The following is a 26242-nucleotide window of genomic DNA, read 5'->3' as shown; positions in this document are numbered from 1 at the left end:
CATGAATAAAGAGGTCTATCGGTTTCATTTTAAACTTTTTATTATGATAGACTTTTTGTTTTTATTGGTGAACACGTCTTGGCTACATATTTTATTGGAAAAATATATAACTACCTTCAAGATTGGACCCATCGCCCTGGCACGTGTATACACAGCATCTTTCCTTGAGCAACGGTTTTTTAATTAAGGTAGTCATTTGGAGGCAACCAAAAAAAAGAAATACCTACTTATATGCAAATGAAAAACACTGTAGGTATATACCGGAAATGGTTTATTTTAAGTACATGAAATACTTAATATATTTTAATTCATTTTATTATATTATTTACATTTATAGCTTCCAAAATTCAAACATCTTTGTTTTATTTATAGCTCTGCATTCACATCGCCGTGTTATAGCAGAGTCGTCCTAACAATAATAAAATTTACAACTATAAATAACTATTTCTGAATACTACAAAAATAATAAATTGATTAAAGATAAGGTCATACAAGTTCGCGGTTAATAATCACGTTATGTGTATTATTTTCTATTCCAGATCATTGTAACATGATATAAATATAATTCGTAATTTCTCCAGGAGAATGCATTACTCACAAGCTTACAAACAAGTGGCTTAAACACAATTGCCGCCCAAGCTACTATCACAATACTTAGATAGGTTTTTAACAATCCATTATTAACAAACCGTGAATACTATTGAATATTTCTAAGATTACTATGTAATATCTGAAAACACTACGCTTGCACGCTAGCTACCCTCCGCACTTAGTATCATATTAAGTGTATTATTTATTCTTAATATAGCACTGTGGTACATTCGTCGCGGCAACAGTTAGGTACGAATTTTGCTTAAATTACGGTTCTTTGATTTGTCATTAAAAATGCTATTAAAATGATTCATTTCAGTTAATGTTAGAAAGGGAATACATTTAGTACAAAACAAAAGCCAAATAATTTTGTTTGTAAGAGTACGCGACTGCGACGTCACCGTGGTCGCCAAGCAATCTTGCAAGTAGTTTCATGGGAAGAATGACGTTTGGCATTTAAATTTTCTAGAAATATGATAGTAAAATGAAAGAAAAAAAAGTTAATTCCAGAATAACAACGGTTAAAAATAAAATGCAGAACAAAATCTATTTTAGTTAAATTTTGTTTTTATTCTTTAATAATTTACATAATTACAAGATTTTCAATAACAATCAACAAAACATATTAGGTACACGACCAAAGAATAAAATATACCGCAAGAACGCGCTACGTGCTTCGACCAGACGAAATAATTTATGCATAGTCTATATCTATACTAATATTATAAAGAGGAAAGATTTGTTTGTTTGTTTCGAATAGGCTCCGAAACTACTGGACCGATTTGAAAAATTCTTTTTCCATTAGAAGTCGACATTGTCCCTGATGAACATAGGCTACTTTTTTTATTTTTTTTTTTTATTTTTTTTTTTGGTTTCATGTTTGTTTTAATGTTTCCGAAGCGAAGCGAGGGCGGGTCGCTAGTATATTATAACTTAATAGAACGGAACTACACATTTATCATATTTATGACTTGAAGAAATACAAGTCCACATTATTATCTTAGAGTAGCTTACTTTTGTAACTTAAATAACAATATTTACAAATATAAGGCATCCCAGGGTCACATTGTTATTCTGTCGCTTCGCTCAACACAGTTCACTAGACACTGAAATATTACGCGGTTCCGACACGCGCTCGCGAGTGCCCGCTGTCCCGCGCGTTCGTCTCTCGAGACCTCACAACACAAATCACTCCGGAAGGGTTTCCAGCAACGATCGGCAGTTCGTTTACAAGAAGAGTGAGTGCCAGAGGTCGGCGGGCGGTTCGGATCTCGTGGCGCGGCGCGAGGAGGGCGCGGGCGGGGGCGGGGGCGCCGGCTAGGGGGGTGGGGGCGCGGCGCCGGCCTCCGCTGGGAGCGTGAAGTTGGTGACGAGGTCGCGCACCGCCGGCCACAGGGTGCACTCCGAATGGGATTGATTGAATTCGTTAAACCTGTGCATAAAAACTTTTGATTTCATTCGCTCGATTTTTTTTTATTGCTTAGATGGTTGGACGAGCTCACAGCCCATCTGGTGTTAAGTGGTTACTGGAGCCCATAGACATCTACAACGTAAATGCGCCACCCACCTTGAGATATAAGTTCTAAAGTCTCAGTATAGTTACAACGGCTGCCCCACCCTTGAAACCGAAACGCATTACTGCTTCACGGCAGAAATAGGCAGGGCAATGGTATCCACCCGCGCGGACTCACATGAGGTCCTACCACAAGTAAAAATGGTCTAATGTCTTATGTCTAAAATGATTTTTGTTCAAATCTTACTAAATTAATCGGATCCTACAAAAGTTTGGCATTCCTCTTGTCCCTGACATTACTGATGTCCGCGGGCGGTGGTATTCAATCGTGGCGCAATGTGATTTTTTGGACAGTTATGAAAGATGGGTACATACATACAAGAAATCATAGCTGATATTAAGAGGTTTACGGAGCTCACAGCGTCGCGTGAAGACAGTCCAGACTTACCTCTATAAGTAACCAGGTTGTTGTTTTGTCGCCCGTCTGGTAGTGGTAAGTGACATGGTCACTACACAAGTTGGTAGCGGGTTCGGATCCCGCCAAGGGAAGATATTTGTATGATAAACATAAAATGTCTTTTCCAGGGTTATGGATGTATATTAAATATATGTATTTGTATAATAAAAATCTTACATATATTTCCGTTATCTGGTACCCGTAACACAAGTTCTTTACGAACTTCAGTTAACCTGGCGTAATTGTTAGTGAATATTTATTTATTGTATCATTAATCTAATATTAATGTCAGTATCACTATAATATATAATACTAGCGACCCGCCCTCGCTTCGCTTCGGAAACATTAAAACACACATGAAACCAAAAAAAATAAAAAAAAGTAGCCTATGTTCATCAGGGACAATGTCGGCTTCTAATGGAAAAAGAATTTTTCAAATCGGTCCAGTAGTTTCGGAGCCTATTCGAAACAAACAAACAAACAAATCTTTCCTCTTTATAATATTAATATAGATATAGATGTATTGAAATAGAAAGGCAATATTTACCGCTTCAGATGCAGGCTGACCGCTATCAGGTGTGGCTGCGCGTTTTGTTTGTCGGCCAGTTGCGTGACGTTAAGCTGCATGTCGTACACGAGCGGCAGCACCAGCTGGGTGTCCATTCGAGTCAAACATATCTGTGTACAGTTATTAATGATTAATAATCTAGAGTCGGATACACAATCTGATATATACATTTTTTTATTGCCATTGTAGGCAGCCGAGCACATGGCCCACCTGATGGTGAGTGGTTACCGTGGCCCATGGACTTCAGCAATGCCAGGGGCACAGCCAAACCGCTGCCTACCGATATACAAGCTGCTGATATATATGCTGATATACAAGCATACGATTACTTCGCAAATCCAGTTTATCTGCTATCCCTACTGAATACGTCGGTTTATGGTACAGCATATTGAAAAAGTCTGAGAATAAAAAAAATGTCGGAAAAAAATTTAGTTATATTTTGTTTCATATCTTTTAGAAACTCAGTGTAAGTATTTCCAATAAACGGTTTTAATAAAATATAATAAACGGTTTTATTTTATGTACAATAATAATACATATTTCGCATGACTGTTACGGCCGAGAGCTTCGTCTTTATGTATGTCTGTAAGGGAATCTTTGAACATGATTTTTCATCTACTTCAAAATATCAGGTTAATAAATTGGAATTTAGGACTTTTCAAGCGTCGATGATAATACAATAATCATTTTATTGATATTTTTTCGAAGCACTTTTTACAACATTATTGATAATTTAATTCTAATTACTAGAGCTAAACAACGAAACGGCGAGCTTCTTAAATGTCCCTTTTATTATTATAATTTTTTTTTAAAAAACGTTTCATTGCGAAATAATCGTATTTGTCGTATATTGTACAATTTGATATAACAGAATATGTATTAATGAGTTTGGTGCTTACGAAGAATAATATTTTGTTTTTTGCGAGTAAGACTGCCGGTTGTCCGGCGGGCACGATGGGCGGCGCGGCGGGCGGGATGCGCAGCGCCCACTGCAGCGCCCACAGCGCCGGGACTTGCGGCGCCAGCTCCGCGCGCATCACCGCCACCAGCGACGTCAGCGCCGCGGCCGGCGCGCCCCACCACCGCACCCACCCCTGCAGCGCGGTGGGACGGTACGGAGCTATCGCCACGCGAACCTCGAAGAATTTTTCTATGACCTGTATCGATATCGTCAGATCATTAACATCAGATCTCATGATGAAATACAATTAAATTTAAATAGGAAACATTTTCTACTATTACCTACATAATAAAATATTGAATTGTGCAAATGTTTGAGACACTTCATTCGTTGTGTGTTAAAATAAATCGATAGGTGGTCTTTTTATTTATTTATTTTTATTGCTATATGGGTGGACGAGCTCAGAGCCGCCCACCTGACGTTAAGTGGTTACTGGAGCCCATAGACATTTACAACATCTACATCTAGTACTAAGGTCTCAAGAATAGTTACAACGGCTACCCTACCCCACGCGCGGACTCACAAGAGGTCCTACCACAAGTAATTACGCCAATTATAATTTTGCGGGTTTGATTTTTATTACACGATGTTATTCTTTCACCGTGGAAGTCAATCGTGAACATTTGTTATGTACGCCTTTCATTAGAAAAATTGGTACCCGCCTGATATTCGAACACCAGTGCAACAGGAATGCACCGGAACGTCTTATACATTAGGCCACGACGACTATTAGTCTTTTGTTTTTAAATGACGTAGACTTGCAACGGACACTCACTGCCTTTACTGCTTTGTAGCAGAAAGGAGGTCGTACCTCGCGCTCTTGTGTTTCCAAAAGTTGAGAACGTAGAACTAAATAAGTTTAGGGTATCTGCACACCTGCAGGTCATCGGGCGACCATATCTCCTTGCTCTCTGGCAGCGGCGTGAGGTGCAAGTGCAAGGACTGCATGTGTTGCGGGTGCAGAGCGACGCGTGCACACAGGCCCGCGGCGTCGCTGCGGAACGTCAGGCTGGTCGCGTCCACAGAGACCAATGTCAACTATAAACAATAAGCAATAATCATTATATGCAATCACTGTTTTAAATAATCGTCAAATGCTACGCCTTTCTGAATGATATGGTACTATGCATGCATGTGAATCAAAGAAAAACCACAGTAATACAAGAGTGTGAGATGGAATGGCACTGGCAGTTTTGTCATCTATCGTACCATGGCTTTGGAATTATTCATGGACGACGGTAACCACTCACCATCAGGTAGGCGGTATGCTCGTGTGCCTACAAGGGAAATAAATAAACAAGAAACTTATATCGAAACGGTCTTGTAAACAAATGACCTGTTTAAATTTTCAATAGCGTATCTATTACGGTCGCCTATTGTATTGTACATAGTAAGTTAATTTCGATTAAAATAAATAGGACCGTTTTCATACATTGACAAATTCCTCAACGTTTACGAATCGTTGCAAGGTCCGTTTCATGTAGACGCAGGCAAGGAAGCGCTGCAGCGGGGCGAGCGCGGGGCCGGGCGGGGCGCCGGGGGGAGGCTCGCACGGCGTGCACAGCGCCTCCAGCTTGCTCACCGCCAGCGGGGTGGCCGCGCCGCCGCCCCAAGCACGACCTCCGCCGCGACTGCTCGTCGACGAACTGGCCTGGGGACCTGACATACGCCAATCTTATGCTAGGTATACTGTTCTGCGTATCTTTAATGGTGTTATATATTTTAATTCTTCTTAATTTGTAGTATTTTACAATTATAGTAAAAACTGGAGAACATAATTTACCAATAAAATAATCATGTTCTTTTAATTTTCAAATATTTTGCTCAAGTCAATAGAATTTGAAATAACAAAAGTTCGTTAAAATGTAAATATATTTCAAAAGATTTATGTTATTGGCTTAATCGAGACCTTTGTGATCGATGTGGTGCCTGGGCGAAGGATGGTGCCCGGGCGAAGGCCGCGGCAGCGAGGGCGAAGCTGGCCATGCGGTGAAAGGCGATGTGGGCGGCGGGTGCGGGGAGGCGGCGGGGGCGGCGTGCGGTGACGGCGCCATGGGGGATGCAGGAGACGCACCCACACCGCCGCCGCCGCCGCCCGGGGGAGATGTCAGGTTGAAGGACCCTCCACCCATCTATAATATATGAAACAAATAAGAGAGCTTATTATCAATAAGACCGTTGTTGTATTAGAACTTTAATCGAAGAATTTTCTTCGTTAGTCATGTTTTTTTTATTTTTTTTATTGCTTAGATGGGTGGACGAGCTCACAGCCCACCTGGTGTTAAGTGGTTACTGGAGCCCATAGACATCCACAACGTAAATGCGCCACCCACCTTGAGACACAAGTTCTAAGGTCTCAAGTATAGTTACAACGGCTGCCCCACCCTTCAAACCGAAACGCATTACTACTTCACGGCAGAAACCAGTAATTACGCAAATTATAATTTAAAATAAAATTATAATTTTTGCGGGTTTCATTTTTATTACACGATGTTATTCCTTCACCGTGGAAGTCAATCGTGAACATTTGTTGAGTACGTATTTCATTAGAAAAATTGGTACCCGCCTGCGGGATTCGAACACCGGTGCATCGCTTCAACACGAATGCACCGGACGTCTTATCCGTTAGGCCACGAGACTACATACATGTACAAAATAACTTGCTGCTTAAGATAAGAATACATAATACAAGAAAAACAATCAATGAAATTTAAAAATGCTAATCGCCGAATGAAAACGTTTAATTAAAAACAAAATTTCTGGAAACGAGTGTTTAACGGTGCGAGCGAGTGAAAATCAATGTATAGATAATACAGCAGCTGTGTGGTACCTGATGAGCGGGCGAGGCGGGGTGCGGCGTCACCGGCGCAGAGTGTGGTGTGTGTGGCTGTGGTGGAGTCAGAGGCGCAGGGAAACGTAGACCACCTGCACACAAAGTATTCGTTTACAAACAGTAGACTACATTTTTACTATTTATTTTTACTCAAGTATAACTCTAACAGCACCGATAATTTCGTATAAGAGCATTTCTCAAAATTATTGCACAATAGACTTTAGCCTCTGTCCCATTTTTTTAATATTTTGTTCCGGCTAATATATTAGATCATTAATACTTTTTATAAATTGTGTAAGCAGTAAAACTACTCTACTTATTAGAAAGGAAAAAAACAGATATAAATACAATGAGATTTTTTCATTAAAAATATATATCATAAATCAGCTTCAACCAGTTGTATGAAAAGTGCAGTGTCCTAATCTCAATATCTTACCAAACCATCGATCTTTAGTTGAATGGACATGGGCATTGTATAAATATAAAATATTATTTATTTATAGCCATAAGTCACAATTCATCCTAAAACATCCTTTTTAGCATTACTTTATAATTAAATTTCTAATTAATGATTTTAACTTGTCCCGTAAAAAGTTCCACCTAGAAATTCCAGTTTTTGTTACCATAATTCTGAAGAAATATGAGAATCGATTAATGCAATTATATTTTAGAATAATGGTAGCATTAGCCGGCTTGGCATCCGTCTTGTTTTAATTTCGACTAGTTCTTTCTGGTGCCGGTACGAACGGTAAAAGTCAATATTTAAGCTAGCGGTCAGAAAAAAATTCCACCTTTGTTACTCAAAAAACATAGATAAGTGCAGATTTTATTGTTATTTCACTTAACCTACTATTAAAGCTCCCATTCTTGATTTCGTTAATCAAATCGAAATAAGAGTAATCGTGTGAGTTGCATGTGTTTACAAATAAAATAACATGTTGTACTTGATTTGTTACTTCCTTTTTTGTTACTTTTGTTTGGTAACGTATAAATGGAAAAGAGAGTAACAAAATAGGAAATCATTAGGCTGAGTATATATAATATATTATTATTTAACTTTCTGTTTAAAATAATTTTATAATAATTATTGCAATTACAACGGCGTCAATTTCTTTGTTTTTTTGTTGTACTATTACACTACTACTACTAATAATCCGCTGCATTTTGTATTTTTTTTTTTTTTTTATTGCTTTGATGGGTGGACGAGCTCACAGCCCACCTGTTGTTAAGTGGTTACTGGAGCCCATAGACATCTACAACGTAAATGCGCCACCCACCTTGAGATATAAGTTGTAAGGTCTCAGTATAGTTACAACGGCTACCCCACCCTTCAAACCGAAACGCATTACTGCTTCACGGCAGAAATAGGCAGGGCGGTGGTACCTACCCGTGCGGACTCACAAGAGGTCCTACCACCAGTAATTACGCAAATTATAATTTTGCGGGTTTCAATTTTATTACACGATGTTATTCCTTCACCGTGGAAGTCAATCGTGAACATTTGCCGAGTACATATTTCATTAGAAAAATTGGTACCCGCCTGAGATTCGAACACCGGCGCATCGCTCAACACGAATGCACCGGACGTCTTATCCCTTAGGCCACGACGACTTCATAACTATCAAGTATGAACGCTGAAGAAATAAAAATATTATTACGTTGTCCATTTTTCTGGTGCCAAAGATGTGATTATGATTTATACGATCACTATCCAGCCGATGAATGTGATTATTGCTATTAAAGGATTTTACTGCATTAGAAACCGTTAGGCCTCCTTTTCATTATGATTAAAAAAGAACTGAAACGATATTTTTGTTACCTACTCGTAAATGTTACTAAATATTTGAATAGGGTATTTTTTAAACGAAAAATGTTTAAATGTCCTTTGACAGCAGTTCATACTATAATCTACATATATAAATATAATTATAATTATTTTTAGCACGGGTCAAAGTTTATTATAATTTGAACTACTACGAAAACTAGCCTTATAAAATCCTAGTTTGTTACCAGTATTCCATTTTTGTTACTGTCCCATAAAAGCGGACACGTATTTCTTTTCAAATTTTTTATTTATTATCTTAAAACCTGCAATTTTTATGAAAAAAGCAAAAGAAGTGTATTGTTATTTCATTTGTGAACGTATTTAAAAATAAAACAACATTAAAACTTCTTTAATGTGATTTTAAAACAAAGTTGTGGGGAAATGGTAACGTAAAGGATATATTACAACTTATATAAGTAACATTTTGCTGTAAATGTTAACAGTTTTTTATAGAAACGTAAAATGATGGTTATGTCACCCTATTGAAATGCATAAAAGTTGACGAAATTGATTTGGTGTTTTAATTAACGTAATTGATAGACGGTAACAAAATAAGAATATTTCTCCGCCCTTGGTATATTTCTACACATTTATCTACTTTATTACATATTAAACCTCACAACAAACCTCATATTCAAAATCTTTAGACACCTATCTACAAATGAAAACAAAAAAAAAACTTTAGTTTAACATTTTTATTTTAGTACATTATTCTATTGGTGGTGCAATTATTTTGAGAAATGCTCATAAGGTTAATCGTCGTATATTCGTGTAGAATTATGGTGTCGTCATATATTTTAGGCCTTCAGACGTCACATTTATTAAAGTTGGTATGGGTATTAAAATTTTATTTCTTAAAGGGGCTATTCGATTCTCTGTTATTCCGTTAACAGGCATTCAATTTCTCAGCATCACTTTTAAGAGGATTGTAAATCTCACCAGGTGGCATCGGCGACATAGGTGAAGGTGGATTATCATCTTCTGCCACTAAACGCGCACTTAAGCTGTCGTCGACGTATCTCGATAAGAATGTCTGTAAAACAGGAAAAACGTTTTTAATTTTATTTATTTATTTCATTTACTTCAGATTTTGCAACCATATTACATTCATTAATATATCATATAGTATACCAGAATTAAATAAAAATAAGAACTACAATCTCGGAATAAAACAAAAGCAACAATAATAATAAAAAACAAAAAATCAAATAATAATAAAACAAATTCTTTAATTAATGAAATTCTGATCAATATTATCTCATGCAAGCTCAACAGTTGACAAGCTGCGTGTTCACCTTCAGTCCTTGTGCGGGAGCAAACTCGTCCACGATGGGCGCGCGATCGAACTTCGAGTATGATCCGTCTCGAATAGTGATAATTCCTCCCCCCCTAATACCCACTTCAATAGAATACGCTCCGGCATAGATCACGCGAATCTAATAAAAGGAAAGTTCATTTTTATCATCATGCATATAAAATATAAAAAGTATAAATTGTTTAATTTTAAAATAGAGCATAATAATTAAAACTACTATTACGAATTAATTTCTATTTTCCTAGACAATGTGATATTTCCAACGTTTCGAATACTTTCTAGTTTACGTGGTTACCGACGAAATAATACTAAATAAATAAAATAAAATAATATCAAAATAGAATTTAAAAAATTTTAGATTTAACATAGACATATTTAAAAAGTTTATGACTTAACGGGTATATGTCCGGTGTCGTATTGTGTACCTATACCGAGGTTCAAACTTGCATATCAGCTATGCTATGGTATTGTAATATGCCCTACCACTGGTACTTGAATTAGTAATAATTAGATTGAAAATCAACAAGTGGCACTAGGCATGAAAATTACTAATACTGCAGGTTTCATTTTTTTTCACAATAAAAGTCGTTTGTGAATACGTGTTAGGTTTATTTATTAGATTATAAATTTGCTGTCCTATTCTAAGATTTGAACACTTTGAAGGAATTGTCGCACCACTCGATATCAGTATGCCGTGCGAGTGTAGCACCCATAGTATGTCACTAACGTTTCATCTAAATTCTAATATGAATATAATAGTTAGCATACATTTGAATACGTAACACTTGTATCAATATATTTTCAAAAAGTCCAATTCTAAATACAGGCGTTGTTTGAATTGGGAACGTCAAAAGTGTCAACTAGCGACGTCCGCTTTGACACTATTCCCCTTTCAATTCCAGCCGCCAAGGGCGATGCATCGATTTCATATATTCATATATCTTTAATTTGTCACATAAAGGACTAATAAAGATATCAAAACCAATAAATACAGTCCACTTTCATTTATCACAACGCAACAGGCGTGCTTTTTTTTTCTTTTTTTTCCTACCTATTCTAGTAACCTCTAGGGGCTATACTTGATTTTCAGAACGAGTAGGTGAGCTCACGGGGCTCTAACCTGCCGACGTTGCTAACATTATCCCTAGCAAGAGCAGGCATCCGTGAAAGAAGTAGTGGAATACAGTACCTTTCTCCAGGAATGAGCGAGCAAAGTGAAGGTAGGTGTCGGCATCTGTGTGCGCACGTGGTGCAGTCCGAGCTGCGGCAGCGTGGGGAGGCGGCTCAGCGCCAGCAGCGGCGCGTACGTCTCCCGCAGCACCACGCCGAGGGACATCAGGTCCTTGTGACTGCACAAATTAAAATTTATTGAAAACAAATATTATAATTAAAATGTGAACGGTTCCGTAGCCTCTCATATGTATGATATTGATAATGACAAAAGTCATTATATGAACCTATTCTGTTTATAAATGGGAGTAGGGATGCCCTCGTAACATATTATGCAAAATTAAGGTTGATAAAGAATAATTAGCTTCAGGTTTAAAAAAAATCACTCATTTGACTGCCATACAAAACTCAAAACAAATAGGTTACGAGCAATATATATCTTTTTAAAGATTATATATTAAATTGAAGTACATAGGTAATGAGCAATATTTTAAAAAAAAAAAATTATATTTTGAATTGATGTACTTAGTTGTTTGGACAACATTTTATAGAATTGCATTTAATCTAGAAATGTTTGGATTATTATGAGTACCATATCATTAGTCGATACTGACGTGTTTATGTACTGGTCGAGGTGATGGTGCAGCAGATGGTGCGCGTTGGCGGCGGGCTGGTGCGCGGGCGTGGCGACGGTGTAGCGCTGGGCGGCGGCGCTCCACTGCAGCACGGCGGTGGCGCGCGTGCCCGCACCGAACCCCACCACGAGCGAGCGGTACGTGTACGAGCGAATGAACACGCCCTGCCACAGGCTCTCGCGCTCTGGAAAAACCATATATGTATATGTTATCTTGTCTCTATGAGTTTAAGATCGCGTAAAAAGGTTACAATCGTATTTCCTATAAATTTATTTTATTATGAAAAGTGATCATTTAAATTATAGGGAATTATTCGTTTACAGAGTGAAGTTTTTTTATTCATTTATTGCTATTACACACAAAATAATAACATGCCGCTGCAAATGACATAACATTATAATGCATCAAATCACGAAGTTACTAAACCCCTAGTTTAACATTAAAAGGACAATGCCAATTTTCTATGGGCGTTTGGGCCCCTAAAAAAAGTTGTCGGGTGATGATGATTTTAACTTAATTTGATAGACAAAGAAATATCGTTTCATATTCAGAAAACGATTTTTATATTCTCACCCAGGTTTAAGAGAAATCTGTTTTTTTCTGCAACTAAAATTAAGTTGTTAATTGTTTTCTTCGAAATCAATAATCGCTCTCATCATTATTTACAGTATTAAATAAGTTAATTGTGGTTAATGTTGCTAGAAATAAGCTCTTAGGGGCCATCCATAAAGTACGTCACACGTTAATGGGGAGGGGGGGGTATCACCGAAGTGTGTCATCGTGTGACAAGGGGCATGGGGGGTCAATACTTTTGTGACGTCACATGTTAAAATTTAAAATACTAAAACGCAAAGTTTGTATGTGAATTAAAAATTTTAAAAATTTACAAACTTGATCTATATTTATTAATAATTTTTTGATATATATTTATTGATCTATATTTATTAATAATTTAGCGAAAATTCGTCCTCAAAGAATTGCGGCTAGACGTGCCCGAGAAATTCTCTGTTTAATGAATGATGACGATGCTTTATGGATGGAAGAGAATAATGTCGACACTAAGGATGTTCCTGACGTTCAAATTCAGAACGAAAATGAAGTGCCTGATTTACCAGTAATAGCTGATATAAAAGAGTGGATCCAAAGTCCATGGACACTCGATAATTAAGTTTTTTATCTTTAATTAATATAATTAATCCTTTATTATTTTCTAACTAGTCGTTTGTTTTTTCGGTTTTATGAAATGTTGGACTTTATGTTGATTTTATTAGATTATTATTTAATAAAAATAAGTAAAAAATGAAAATAGCTGTTTTCTCTCGATTATTTTTAAATACATACATAAATTTAAAAAATGTGTGACGTCACATCAGGAGGGGGGGGTTATAAAAATGTGACAACCTGTGACAAGGAGGGGGGGAGGGGTTCAAAAGTCCTAAAATTCGTGTGACGTACTTTATGGATGGCCCCTTACGTACATTTTATTATTATTATATCCTCATAATAATAATAAAATGAAATGAAATCCAGAAGCCGGCAACGATATTGTTGTTGTTGTTTTTAAATTCGCCAACAAGCAGACAAAGAGCGTAGCCTATACAGCCTAGTCTGTCATAGTTATATTTTTTTATATATTTTTTATGTTAATAAAAATCCGGTGTATTTCATTTTATTGCTTTTTGGGAGTTTTGATGTCAACTTGATGAATAGCACATTCAGTGAGCGTGAATTTCCGCAGACCTTTTATCTTGAAAAAAAAAAACAGTCACTGCTATGTTAGCCACAGTTTTATTCCAATGCCTCAATAATCGTGAACAACGATTATTGACATTTAATACACAAAACAACACCCAATTTGTATATTATACATCACAATAAGCTATTAAAAAAACATAAAATAAAACTTCAAGTGACGCTTCACTCGGGTTGCTGCCAAAACTCTCTGATCATATATAATAAGAATAGAGTAATGGTAGGCCATTGAGATTTTTACTAATGGAATCATTAATATCTAAAAATATTAAATAATTCATGGTTTTAAGTAATAATTATTATTACAATACATAAATATTGAATTGAACAACAATAAACTAAAAAGTCTGTGAATTATAACCATTAGCAATTTTTTTAATTTGTTGTTCAAGTCACAGACAACTCTTTCGTTTGTCAGCATATAAGTTTACTATAAGGCTGTATGGGCTAATTTTCCCTTTGTCTATTGGCGAATTTAAAAACTATGGCACACAGTTTTGGGATGCTATCAAATAAGTAATTTATTTTTTTGTAAAACAATGCCAGGGTGAAAGAAATGTTGATACATAAACTAAACAACATGAAAAAATAAGGCATAGTTTTTCAAGTACAAATAGTTTTGTCATGAAGTTGGCCCACTTTTGGGCATTGTCCTTTAAAAAGACAATAAATGTAAAATTTGTAGATATTTAAAAGCAGATCATAATAATAATAATATAACACTTTATTTATTTAACACCATATGTACAGAGTAAGCTAATAAAACAAATTATCGCTGAAAGTGATCTATTCCAGGCAACCTTGCAGGGAGAGGAATAAGCGAACTAGATACGTACATAAATATGATCTACAGGAATAGTAAAGAAATGTCTGTGACCAATGAACCTAATGCAGTACTTTGAAGTCGTCGTGGCCTAAAGGATAACACGTCGGGTGCGTTCGTATGTAACGATGCACCGGTGTGCCAATTTTTCTAATGTAATACGTACTTAACAAATGTTCACGATTTACTTTCACGGTGTAGGAATAACATCTATACTAAAATCTAAATATAGTGGTTTTTACGGATGTTCCGTTATAACTACTGAACCATGCATCCGATTGACTTGAAACTTGGTATCCATGTAGAAAATACATGTACTTAATGGATAGGCTAATATTTATATGAGCGTTGGACTCCCTAATAATAATGACAATAAATAATAATGTGAATTTTAAATGCGCAGCGAAGTGGGCGACTACGGCTAGTCTTGTAATAAAATCAAACCTGCAAAATTATAAGTAGGTACCTTGAGCCGGCCGCAACATAAAGTCGTGCAGCAGCGTGTGCAGGTGCACGATGGCGGCCCAGTCGGCGAGGAAGGCCTCCGCGGTGCGGCCCGCGTCGGTGCCCAGCTCGTACTGCAGATACACACAGCGCCTTTCTCCTGTACCATTTATAAATTCATTTTAACATTTTGTTAATTCAAATGTATTTTTTAAAATTCATTGTTTCGTACTGAAACAGATTTTTCCTTGTTTCGTATATTTTATTAGTATCAAGTATTAGGTAATGAATATATTACATCTTCAAGACAACACAAGTCCTAACCTAGGCGCAGTAAGGTTCGATCTCGCCTGTAGACGGCCGACTAGCCAACCAGAAGCTTGCCGAGCAACCCTCCAAGCCTACGGGCAGAGATCGCCGTCGCATAGAATGCATAGCACACGCGTTCCGCGGCATGCGTTAATTATTATAAAAACAAAAACTATCCAACGCAAGGCACGCATAAACATAGAACCAGCGACAATATATTCATCGTGTACCACAGTCAAGGGACAGACGGTCCCACCTCCGGAAACGACGCTGAGCCCAGGGAGCGCGAGGCAGTGGAAGGAAGGTGAATCGGTAAGTCTTCAGGCGCTTATTTCGTTCCTTACTGTACATTCATCATTATACCGTCTACAATTTAATTAACACTGTAACGTTTGTGACATAAACACGCTCTAAACTAAGAAACTGAAAACTCAATTTTGGACTAATAGTATTCCTTCTCTTTGAATACAAGGATTTCTGACGCTACTCGGTCATACGCACAATTTTATACTATTACTTTTTTAGTATAATAACTTGACTACCAAAAATTGTGAATCTGCATATGATTATTGTATTAGAATCAAATATATAAAGACATTATTTTTTTATTGCGTAGATAGGCCCACCTGGTGTTAAGTGGTTAACGAAGCCCATAGACATCTACAACGTAAATGCCGCCGCCCACCTTAAGATATGAATTCTAAGGTCTCAGTATAGTTACAACGTCTGCCCCGCCCTTCAAACCGAAACGCATTACTGATTCACAGCAGAAATAGGCAGAGTGGTGGAATCTACCCGTGCGGATTCACAAGAAGTCCACCAGTATAAGACATTATTAGTATGATTTCTTATGTAGGGACACAGTTTGTTATATAAGAAAAATTATTCGTAGTCATAACATGCTTGCTTTTTACTTTTTAAGTTCAGTCGCGAATAAACGCTCCGATTAACCAGTTGTGTTATTTAATTATCTCACTCCCCATAACGCCCTGAACCATTATTGACCACTACCAGAATAACTCCCTAAACTAATATAAGTGGCACATATTGTAATTAGGAAACGTGACCTTGTTCTTTAGGGTTGGGCGTGCGTAGAGGCGAACCGTGGAATACGATCTCGGCCGTCCAAACCCGCGCCTGGTTCTTGGTGGTGAGGCGCACGGTGGTGGCCAGCAGGCGCGCGCGCAGGGCCGAGCCGGCCGCCACGGACGCGCCCTCCGGCAGCGGCAGCGACACCAGCCGCATGCCCAGCGCCGAGCCGCTCCACTCGCCCTGCACCCCGCCGTGACTCACGCCGCGGCTCGACAACTGTCGTCACACACTCATCATCGTGCACTTGGCGTGGATCTTACATAATCGTATCTATCCGGCTATTAACCCAAAGATTAGGTTATATAATATATTAATAATCTCTATATTAATAAGTGAAGCAAAAACTTTGTACCCTCTTTTTACGAAAATTGCGCGAACGGAGGAGTATGAAATTTCCCATACTTATAGAGAACATAGAGAAGGAGTGCAGAATCGTAATATTTTTTTCAAATTATGCATAAGTAATAAACATTAATAAAAAAAAAATTACACACACTAGCATGTATTTGACACACACACGCATATATACTCTTTTGTTTATTGTTAAAGTCTGTGGTCAAATTGAGAATAGATTAATTATTGTTTGTCTTTATTAAAATAACATTTCTCTAAAATGTAGTCTTAGCGAAGTCTGTGATTATAGAAGTATAATAAATAGTATTTGAGAATAGAATCATAATAGTGTACGAACTTATAATTTTAATTAATTATGGTCGAATTTCGACTATCGGGAGATCACTAGTATTGATTAATATGAAAACGTACTTCTTGGGCGAGGTTCACGAAAGGAACGCGTTCGTCGGCGGCCGCCACCACGTGTGCGAGCTCCGGCAAGAAGTACGCCGGCTGGCGGACGCGCACCGACCGGGCGTTCGGAGACGATAACTTCCTCTTACCCGGCTGCATACCTTGATCAAAACAGTATTTTGAATTAATCATGGCTATAATGTCAACAATTTTCTATACTAATATTATAAAGAGGAAAGATTTGTTTGTTTGTTTGTATTGAATAAGCTCCTAAACTACAGAACCGATTTAAAAAATTATTTCACTGTTGGAAAGCTACGCTATCCCCGGGTGAAATAGGCTATGTTTATTATACTTTCAAAAAGTTAGGGATCCTTACTGAAACTCCAATAATGCGACACAATGTGTAAAAAAATTACCTAAAATCCTTTACATCGCGTGCGCTACTTCCCAAGCGAAGCCGGGGCGGGCCGCTAGTCTCTCGAAATTGAATTTGAGTAAAATTTATTTTTAAAGAAAGACGTTTTTTTTCCATGTAATTAAAAAAGTTAAAGACGTCATCTCTTTGAAAAAAAAACATTCCGTGCGCATAGATAGATGAACAAAGTAGTCCTATTGGATAATATATGACTTCTATTCAATCACTGCTATTATGTTTTAAATGTACATAAAATTTCACGACAAAAGGTTAAAAAGACGATAAAAATACCTGGAGTATCCAAAGGCGTAAAGGGTCCGTGAGTAAGTGTGAAAGTATCGAGTTCAACCAGCGAGTGCAGCTTCAGGAAGGCCCGCGCTGCAGTCGGCGGGGGCTGGTTGTTATTAGCCGGCGATGGCGTCTGGTATTGAATACAATCATCAGAAAAATACATGATGATAACTAACAAGTTTTATGTTGACTTTGTCTTGGAAATTCTATGTTTAGGACAGGTCCTTAGTTTCATAAATTTACTTTCCGTGGATGTATGTTATAAGTCATCATTATCCTGCCCTTCTCCCAGTCATCTGGGGTCGGCGCAACATGTTTTCTCCTTCCATACTCTTCTATCATATACCATTTCTTCCTCTATATCCTTCCACATTCATAGTTAACATTTTCTTACCAACCTCGTTTTCATTTCGTCTCATTACATGTCCATACCATTCCAAACGCGCACTTCTCAGCTTCTCTGTCACAGGTGCCACTTTCAGACTTCCTCTAACATATTCATTCCGTATTCTATCCATTCTCGTTACTCCACACATCCATCGCAACATTCGCATCTCTGCTGCATGCAATCGCCTTTCATTTATGTTATAAGTATTGAATTGAAATGTACAAGACCGATTCTTAGTACCTCCTCCTCGCATTCTTCAGGCGTACATCTCCTGGCTCCGGCGAGATGGAAGGACAGCGCGACGGAGCAGGCGCTGCCGCTGTTGGAGCTGTTGCTCGTGGTGGCCGTGCTGCCCGCTGCTACTTCTTTCATTTCCACTATCTATTTCAATGTAGACAACTTTTTTTGTTTTTGACGTGACAACGTCTTATCATTCGATGGAGCCGGCTGCACGCACGAAAAAACATGACTCATGCGGCGTTACCTCGCTCTGAGGCGTATTTTCTTATGATGTTGTCACGTTCAACTATCGTCAGGAAACCGATTTTACAGACAACCGATTTTTTTGCTTAGATGGGTGGACGAGCTCACAGCCCACCTGGTGTTAAGTGGTTCCTGGAGCCCATTGACATTTACAACGCAAATACGTCACCCCCCTTGAGATATAAGTTCTAAGGTCTCAGTATAGTTACAACGACTACAACTACTACAAGTTACAACGACTAACATATAGTTACAACAACTTCATTAGATGTGTCTCTATTAAAGTATAATGGGTATTAGTGAATTAAATAATCGCGATTTCAATACATAGTTTACAATTTTATCGTAGCTTAATCAAGTCTAATACGTAGTTTTAAATTTAAACTATTTCAATTTTGTAAATGGTTTCAACTTAGTGGAGAGGGCGAATCGTCAAGTAATGTCATAGATAAATCGTTAGTCAGCGTTAATCTAAGAATGATCAATTGATCATTCACTGTCGAAGGCTTGTTCAAAGAAAATATATTAAAAAATAATACAAAAGACGACCTGGGTTAAAAATAAATTTGAAACTTACTGGATGAATCTGATGAATGACCAATTGGTTATTCTTAGACAATATTTTTACATTAAATAAAACACGTAAATATTATAACTTACATAATTACGGACAGTTGAGGTCTTTAAAGGTAAGTTTTAAGCTTTAAAGGTTTACTTTGAGGTAAGTCTGCACGGGTAACTACCACAATCAACAGGTCATTTCTCTGCCGTTATGCTATACAATAGGAACGTAGACCTCATATCTCAAAGTTGCAACGCTGTGATGGGCCGTGGACTCGCTCACTCGCAATAAAGTGTACCTATTTTTCGAGTATCCAATAACTTACTACAATAATGTAAAATGAATGAAATAGAACGGATACAAACCAGAATGTGATCTGTGTGACGATGAAGCGTCACATAAAGTCGGTCTGACGATAATTGATTCAGTGGGTGATCCGGTCCGTGCAGGAACGGTAGATGCTCACAGACACTGGCGGGTAGATGCTGAAGGGTTTTCTCACAACGCCGCGCAACAAGCCAAAATCTATGAAACAATAAGACTTCGTTCTAATAAATAATCATCAAACGTATTTTAAGGGTGAAAAAGTAAATCCATTCAAATTACTTATGAATCACTTGTATCCTATTATAAATCGTATTGTACGAGTTCAGTATGGTGACTCAACAAGGAGATGTATGGAAATGGTAGTGCAAGGTAGGGGGGAAGAGGTCGACCGAAGACATGGATGGAGTGTGTGAATGACGACAGGAGAGAGAGGAGTGAGTGTTGAGATTATGGCTGATAGAAGAGAATGGAAGAGAAAAATTAGCTGTGCCGACCCCACCTAGTGGGATAAGGTGGAGAAAAAGAGAGTATGGTGACTCAACAAAGGTTGAGAATTCATTGAACATACATATTTGTCTTCTGTTTATTGCGGAGCAGCATTCGGAAACTTACCGAAGATGCGTGAGGTGCAGTTTGATCTGGTTGAGATCGGATCTAGCGAGTGCGGCAGCGAGGTCGGGCATGCGCGGCGTGGCAGGGTAGGCGGGCACGCGAGCCCGCAGCCGGCCGCCGTGCGCGCCCACCGACACCAGCAGCTGCTCCGCGCGCAGACACGGCGACACTACCGAGCACGCCAGCACGCACGGCCAGCCGCCCACGCTGCACTCCACCTAAATCCGATGGAAATCAATCTTCTTACTGTATTTCTATATTGCTACTTCTAACTGGTGGTAGGACCTCTTGTGAGTCCGCGCGGGTAGGTACCACCACCCTGCCTATATCTGCCGTGAAGCAGTAATGCGTTTCGGTTTGAAGGGCGGGGCAGGCTTTGTAACTATACTGAGATCTTAGAACTTATATCTCAAGGTGGGTGGCGCATTTATGTTGTAGATGTCTATGGGCTCCAATAACCACTTAACACCAGGTGGGCTGTGAGCTCGTCCACACATCTAAGCCATAAAAAAAAACACTTCTTACATAGTACCGTTTCTAATTTATGATATCACAGTGTGTTTATCTGATGATGAATAAAAACGAGGTTTGAAAATTAAACAGTTCCTTCACAAAAAGATGTCAGAGTTTTCTTATTACAATCATATGATTTTCTTTGTTAATTAAATAAAATTAAATACATAATCTTAAATTATATAGTATATTTTAATTAAATATATAATAATATTATTTATGGCACAATATTATCTGGATCACAACATTCACTACATTGTTATCTAGTGAGAGCAAAGTTTTAGACCTAAGAAAAACATATTCAGTTTCATGGTAGTGTACCCTAAGCATTACTATTATTTGATAATTTAAATGGAATCATCACTAACCCCCATATCATTAAGCAGAACTTTTAGATCATTGAGTCGTTGCCTAGAGCGCTGATGGACTGTGTGAGCAAGTAGACGCTCCATTGAAGGCGCGTGCGGAGTGAGCGCTGTCGCTACGCGTTCACCGCCTGCTAGTGCCGGAACATGCCATACACACAGCTGATCAGCCTCAGCTCCGATGACCAGTCGATACCCCAATTCACAGCCTAGTTCTCTGTATTATATAAATTATCTTCTTAGTTTATTTAATTTAAACACATTAAAAGGAAATTTATATTTATTAAATTACTTACTTCCAATATGACACCTGCAACTTTTGTCCTGGAATATATTTGTCAACTTGAAGATGTCGGGATAATCTATCTCTACATAGCCTTAATGTCTGCGTATATAGTAATTCTAGTGACAATGATCGACAAAAGAAACGTAACGAGGTGAGCGCGCCACTTAGCCCAGCAGCTGCTAATCTTGCTTGAGCTACTCCACGAAGCCATGCAAGTTGAGAACTGTGCACTAACGGCTTACCCTCTGTTAAAAATATAATTCAGTTATACATATGCTTTATGATACATAGTTATGTCACAAATGTTATAATCTGTTGATTTTATTAATTACCTCCTGTTTCGTTATCCTGGATGAGAATAGCAATATCCAATAAACGCCATGGTAGGTTAGGTGCATCTCCCATTACTGTGAGAGATACACTAAAATCCTGGCCTACCGTAAATGTGGCTCTGCCATTCTCAACCTAAAATAAAAAAACAATAGTCTAAGAAAGGGCAGACAAATAATGTGTTGATTTTAAAATATTATTACCTTTAAATTTCTCACATCACTGGGTAGCGATGCAGTAGTGAGCCTCTGTCGGACAATGTGAGCTAGAGCACGAAGTGTAGATCTGCGTTCTCCGGCAGTCAATGAGGGAGGCGGTACTAAACGCTCACGAATTACAGCTGGTAGCCGGCTGTATGTACCCAAAGTGAGCACTTCAACAGCTGCCGCCATATGGAATGTTGGTAGCCTGAATATTTATAAATTATTTGGGAGACTATAGATGGTTAAAAAAGAAAGTAATCACAACAAGAAAGCCTATTTGTTTGTTTTTCTAGTCCTTTGTTAGACTTTCCTACTTTTTGGAGCTGTTGGTTATACACTTAAGGAAATCATAATAGGATATTACAATTTTGAATTTTAATCATATATGCAAGAAGAAAAGGTTTCTCAGGATTTCTCAGAATTCATCCATGGAAAAAGAGTTAGAAATCATAAACCTTCAATTACTTTGTGTACTAATATTATTATATCAATTTTTGTATTTAGTTTAAGCTTCATAAATAATAAATAAATTATTAGGACCTTGAATAAGTTCTCCCTGTTTCTTCAAAGATGGCAGTTGAAATCTGAAGCACATAGAATTCTTGTTGAGACTTATGGTGACAAAGCTTTGTCAGATACGACATGCAGAGTTTTGATGCTTCAAACTTGAGGATAAAGAGCAATCTGACGCAGCAAAAAAATTCAAAAACGAAAAGTTTGAGGAACTACTTGATCAAGACCAATGTTAGACATTAGCAGAACTTGAAAAAACATTACAAGTAGATAAGTCAACTGTCTCAAAATGTTTAAAAGATTTTAGAATGATTTAGAAGTTCAACAAGTTCAATGGGAACTTCTACCCCACCCGCAGTATTCACCTGACATAGAACCTTCTGATTTTCACCTATTCTGTTCTATGGCTTATCTGACCAGCGCTTACATTCGTATGAAGAATCTAAGAAATGGATCGATTCTTAGATAGCCTCAAAAGACACATTGTTTTCCCACATGAACTTCATATACTGCTAGAAAGATGGGAAAGTTGGCCTTGCGATTGGATTGGCTAGAGATAGGCAATACCAACGGCCGATCCAGGGGGGGGGTCATGGGGTCATGACCCCCCCTGAGCTGGTTCCAGGACTTAGGTGAACCACTAATTGAACATAATGATTTTATTTATATATTTTATCACTATGCAGATTTTATGTAACTACATACCTTCAATATTTATTTAATTTAATATAATATAATAACTTTGTATGATGGCAAGCGTTTGGGAACGAGCGCATCGAAAATTTGACTATGTGACCCCCTCCTGGCGCCAAAGCTGGAACCGCCCTTGGGCAATACTTTAAATAAAATGTTTTTGTTCCTCATAATTTAAATAAAACTATAATTTTGAAAAAGAAACAGCTTATTCAAGGTCCTAATATATCAATTCAAATTCAGTAATTGACTTGTTATTGTTAATTTAAAACTAGTTAATACAAGGTTCATTATATAATTCATAAGTAACAGACTTAAAAATATTTTGCACTTTCAGAAAAATCTTGTGAGCTCAAATGTGTGACAGTTACTGAATATTGTCTAGGCTCACAGACCAATCACAGACAATATACAGAATATTGTAATACTGATAGCTATTGACTAATTTGATTATCCCACCCTTTAAATTATAATACATTAGGGAGATTGCTTCTTGGCAGACAAAGAGTACAGCAATTTTGCCTATGTGGGTTCACAAAAATCCATTCCACCAGTGCTTAAGATAGGGTTTAAGAAGGACAAGTTAGGTGTATAGGAAATACATACACTAACATAAGCAAAACCCATGCCTTAGGGTCACATACATCTCATATTACATATAAGACCCTATTTTATTACAGTAGTTTAATACATACCTAGCGTGAACTAGAGTTTCTCTAGCCACTCTTGCCAAAACATCAGCCGTTTCAATAAACAACATTGCTTGTTTGTCCAAGAAGGCCATAATATGAGCCGACCTGTCCACTTTTGTTGCACTGCTTGCCCATTTTACTAAAGCAAGTAAACGTACAAATAATTGACGCGTTCTTGCACTAAATTTATAAATTTCAATTTTACGTTCCATATCCGTTTTTCGAGGCAACCTAAAACATTATATATATTATGGTATTGTTTATTTACATTCAGGATTTTTTAGTGCATGAATAGTAACTTACAGTTCTGCCAGCACAGTAAGTTCATCGTAAGTTCTTTGAACGATGAAATCTATTAACATAGCAAGAGAAATGGAGCCAACTCGAGCTCCGCCACCCTCGGCACCTTGAGTACAACCTTCTATAGCTACAGGTACCATGGTTGAAAATCCAACTATTTTCTATTATCAAAACATAACCACATAGCACTGATCAGCAGATATCTTCTTACAGTCTCACAGAATGAAATTTAAATCTAAATACCTACACACAATCATTTACTTTGAGCCACAGCTTTAATATTTACTCAATAAATTATGTGTATAATAATCTATGGCTACGAGCCTTTATTTTTTTAAGGGATTTTATGACCTGGTAACTAAGACCTTTAGGTCAAATCTTATTTTAATTTTAATAAAAACTTTTCTATATGAAAAAAGATATTAAGAAATGAAATGAAGCTTATCAAAAATTTTGAGAAATGCTCATCTCATTCTTACACGAGCCGTCGCGTCACAACTAACATTTGCGCCCAGGTATATATTGTTTTTTGACTAGTAGAACCTCAATTAAATAAATGAATGAATGATTTATTTTATTTCAGACAACAACAAGTCCATGTATATATATATATATATTATATAAATATATATATATATATATATACATATATATTATAAATATATATATATATATATATATATTCTGCCACGAAAATACTACACCACGATTCTTTATTTTTTAAGCCTCATTTGTGTGAGTGATGAATCACAAAACAATTAATAATTCACAGTCAAAAATGTTACAAAAAAGTTTTAGTATACAAGGTAATTAAATCATGAATGATGATGAAAAAATCCAAGAAACTCCTAAAAAAAAAAGTAGCTTTGCATATAAATGAATAAAAAAGATGTGTGGTGTCGTGGGACACGGGATAGGAATGAAGTTCCATATAAAAAATAAAAATAAAGAATTACGAGAAAAAAGTCGCGCGCTGAAATATCGCTTTGCGGAAAACAAGGCCTTCTTCCACGGACTTTTTCTTACGGTTTTTACTATCACATTTTTTTCAGTTCGGTCGCACAGCAATATTCCTATCTCCTCCAAGCCTGCCGTAAGGAACTTCGTTCCAAAAACAATGTAGTCAAGGAAGAAATCTCTATAAATTATATTTTAGAGCTCAAATTTAGAATAAAGGCACCTTCGGAAATTCTTTATTCTGCACTCTTAACCATAATATGTTTTTAACTTTTTCAGTAAAAACAAAACTCCCTTCAAGGCAGTGTTAACCGCTTTTTTTTCCTTGTTTTTTCTACCTAAGCTGAGAGCTTTGAGAGGCTATTTCAGCGTAACCTTAAGTAGGTGAGCTCACGGTGCTCAAACGTTGCTAACACGGACCCTAGCAAGGGCCGTGTTTCGCAGAATCTACCACCGGATTGGAAACGCGACCCACTGAGAAGATCCGACGAGAAACTCAGTGGGCTCTGTCTGAGGGTTAATTTACTCGTCGACCCCTTGGTGGCAAGCGACAGGTTCGACGAGAACGATGACCGGTGCTTGAGGTACCGAAAAGCACCGTTAGTGGATCGGGAGGATCCGAAATGAGGTGTTTGGGGTGATGTCGACTGCTTTCCATTCTGTCCGCAGGATCGGGAATGTAGTTACCGGCGGCCACAATGAGAGGGTTGTCGTGTCGTGCCGCTTTATCGAAGTAGCGCATCGATGCCGACTGTAGATACTTACTGATGGACTCTAAGTCCAGGTCGTCATGGAGGTCGACGTTCCTGACGAACCACGGAGTCTGCCCGTTTCGTCACAGTGGGAGGGAAGGTGATCATGTGGTGGACACGTTGACTGAAGGATTTATTATTCATGGTAGTGATTATGACTCCGATAGTGATGAAGATCGCACATCGGATACCGAATATACAAATGATTTTGATTATGACACCTATGATGTTGATGAAGATGAAGTTCCTACCGCTAGTACTAGCCATTTTGGAGAAAGTTATTTGATGGACGGTGTGTCATTTATGATAGAATGAAGTGTTTAACACATTTTTTATTTATTTCATATATGAGTCGTCTATTATCAAAGGTGGCAATCTGTGCATTTGGACAAAAAAAAATTTTTGATATTTCAATACAGATTGATTTGAATATAATCGTCTCCTTCAAAGAATACGGTTCAAAACCTGCATTAAATAAAGGTTAATACTTAACCTGTTATTTATCTAAGATGTCGTTCAGAA

General features: G+C 37.6%; 1 protein-coding gene across 1 annotated transcript; it reads right to left on the bottom strand.

Moving 5' to 3' along the window:
- Positions 1–254: 254 nt before the first annotated feature.
- On the bottom strand, positions 255–24310 carry MED14 (mediator complex subunit 14). The gene is made up of 24 exons (XM_089733001.1): positions 24015–24310; positions 23715–23942; positions 21814–22018; positions 21613–21745; positions 21291–21525; positions 20998–21211; positions 20117–20334; positions 19543–19702; positions 18373–18513; positions 17745–17874; positions 17054–17196; positions 16264–16504; positions 14910–15047; positions 11848–12052; positions 11253–11412; positions 10044–10184; positions 9688–9781; positions 6921–7015; positions 6000–6222; positions 5523–5749; positions 4967–5128; positions 4029–4286; positions 3109–3239; positions 255–2023 (listed from the first exon to the last, which is right to left on the bottom strand). Exons 1-24 carry the CDS (start codon positions 24149–24151, stop codon positions 1909–1911), a joined length of 4134 nt encoding a protein of 1377 aa, XP_089589127.1. The 5' UTR covers positions 24152–24310; the 3' UTR covers positions 255–1908.
- Positions 24311–26242: the final 1932 nt, after the last annotated feature.

The sequence above is a fragment of the Bombyx mandarina genome, chromosome 15 (genome assembly GCF_030267445.1).
Source record: "Bombyx mandarina strain Sakado chromosome 15, ASM3026744v2".
NCBI lineage: Eukaryota > Metazoa > Arthropoda > Insecta > Lepidoptera > Bombycidae > Bombyx > Bombyx mandarina.
The sequence above is the reverse complement of the archived record's forward strand: the minus strand, read 5'-3'. Positions and strand labels throughout refer to the sequence as shown.

What these genes read in the sequence shown, in the direction of transcription:
- MED14 (XM_089733001.1), bottom strand. Translation starts at nt 24,151, where the DNA reads ATGGTACCTGTAGCTATAGAAGGTTGTACTCAAGGTGCCGAGGGTGGC. An exon ending in CTGAAGAATGCGAGGAGGAG is followed by an intron (nt 17,875 to 18,372) that starts GTACTAAGAATC and finishes ATTCAATACCAG; the next exon opens with ACGCCATCGCCGGCTAATAA. An exon ending in TATGTTGCGGCCGGCTCAAG is followed by an intron (nt 12,053 to 14,909) that starts GTACCTACTTAT and finishes TGGTTTTTCCAG; the next exon opens with AGCGCGAGAGCCTGTGGCAG.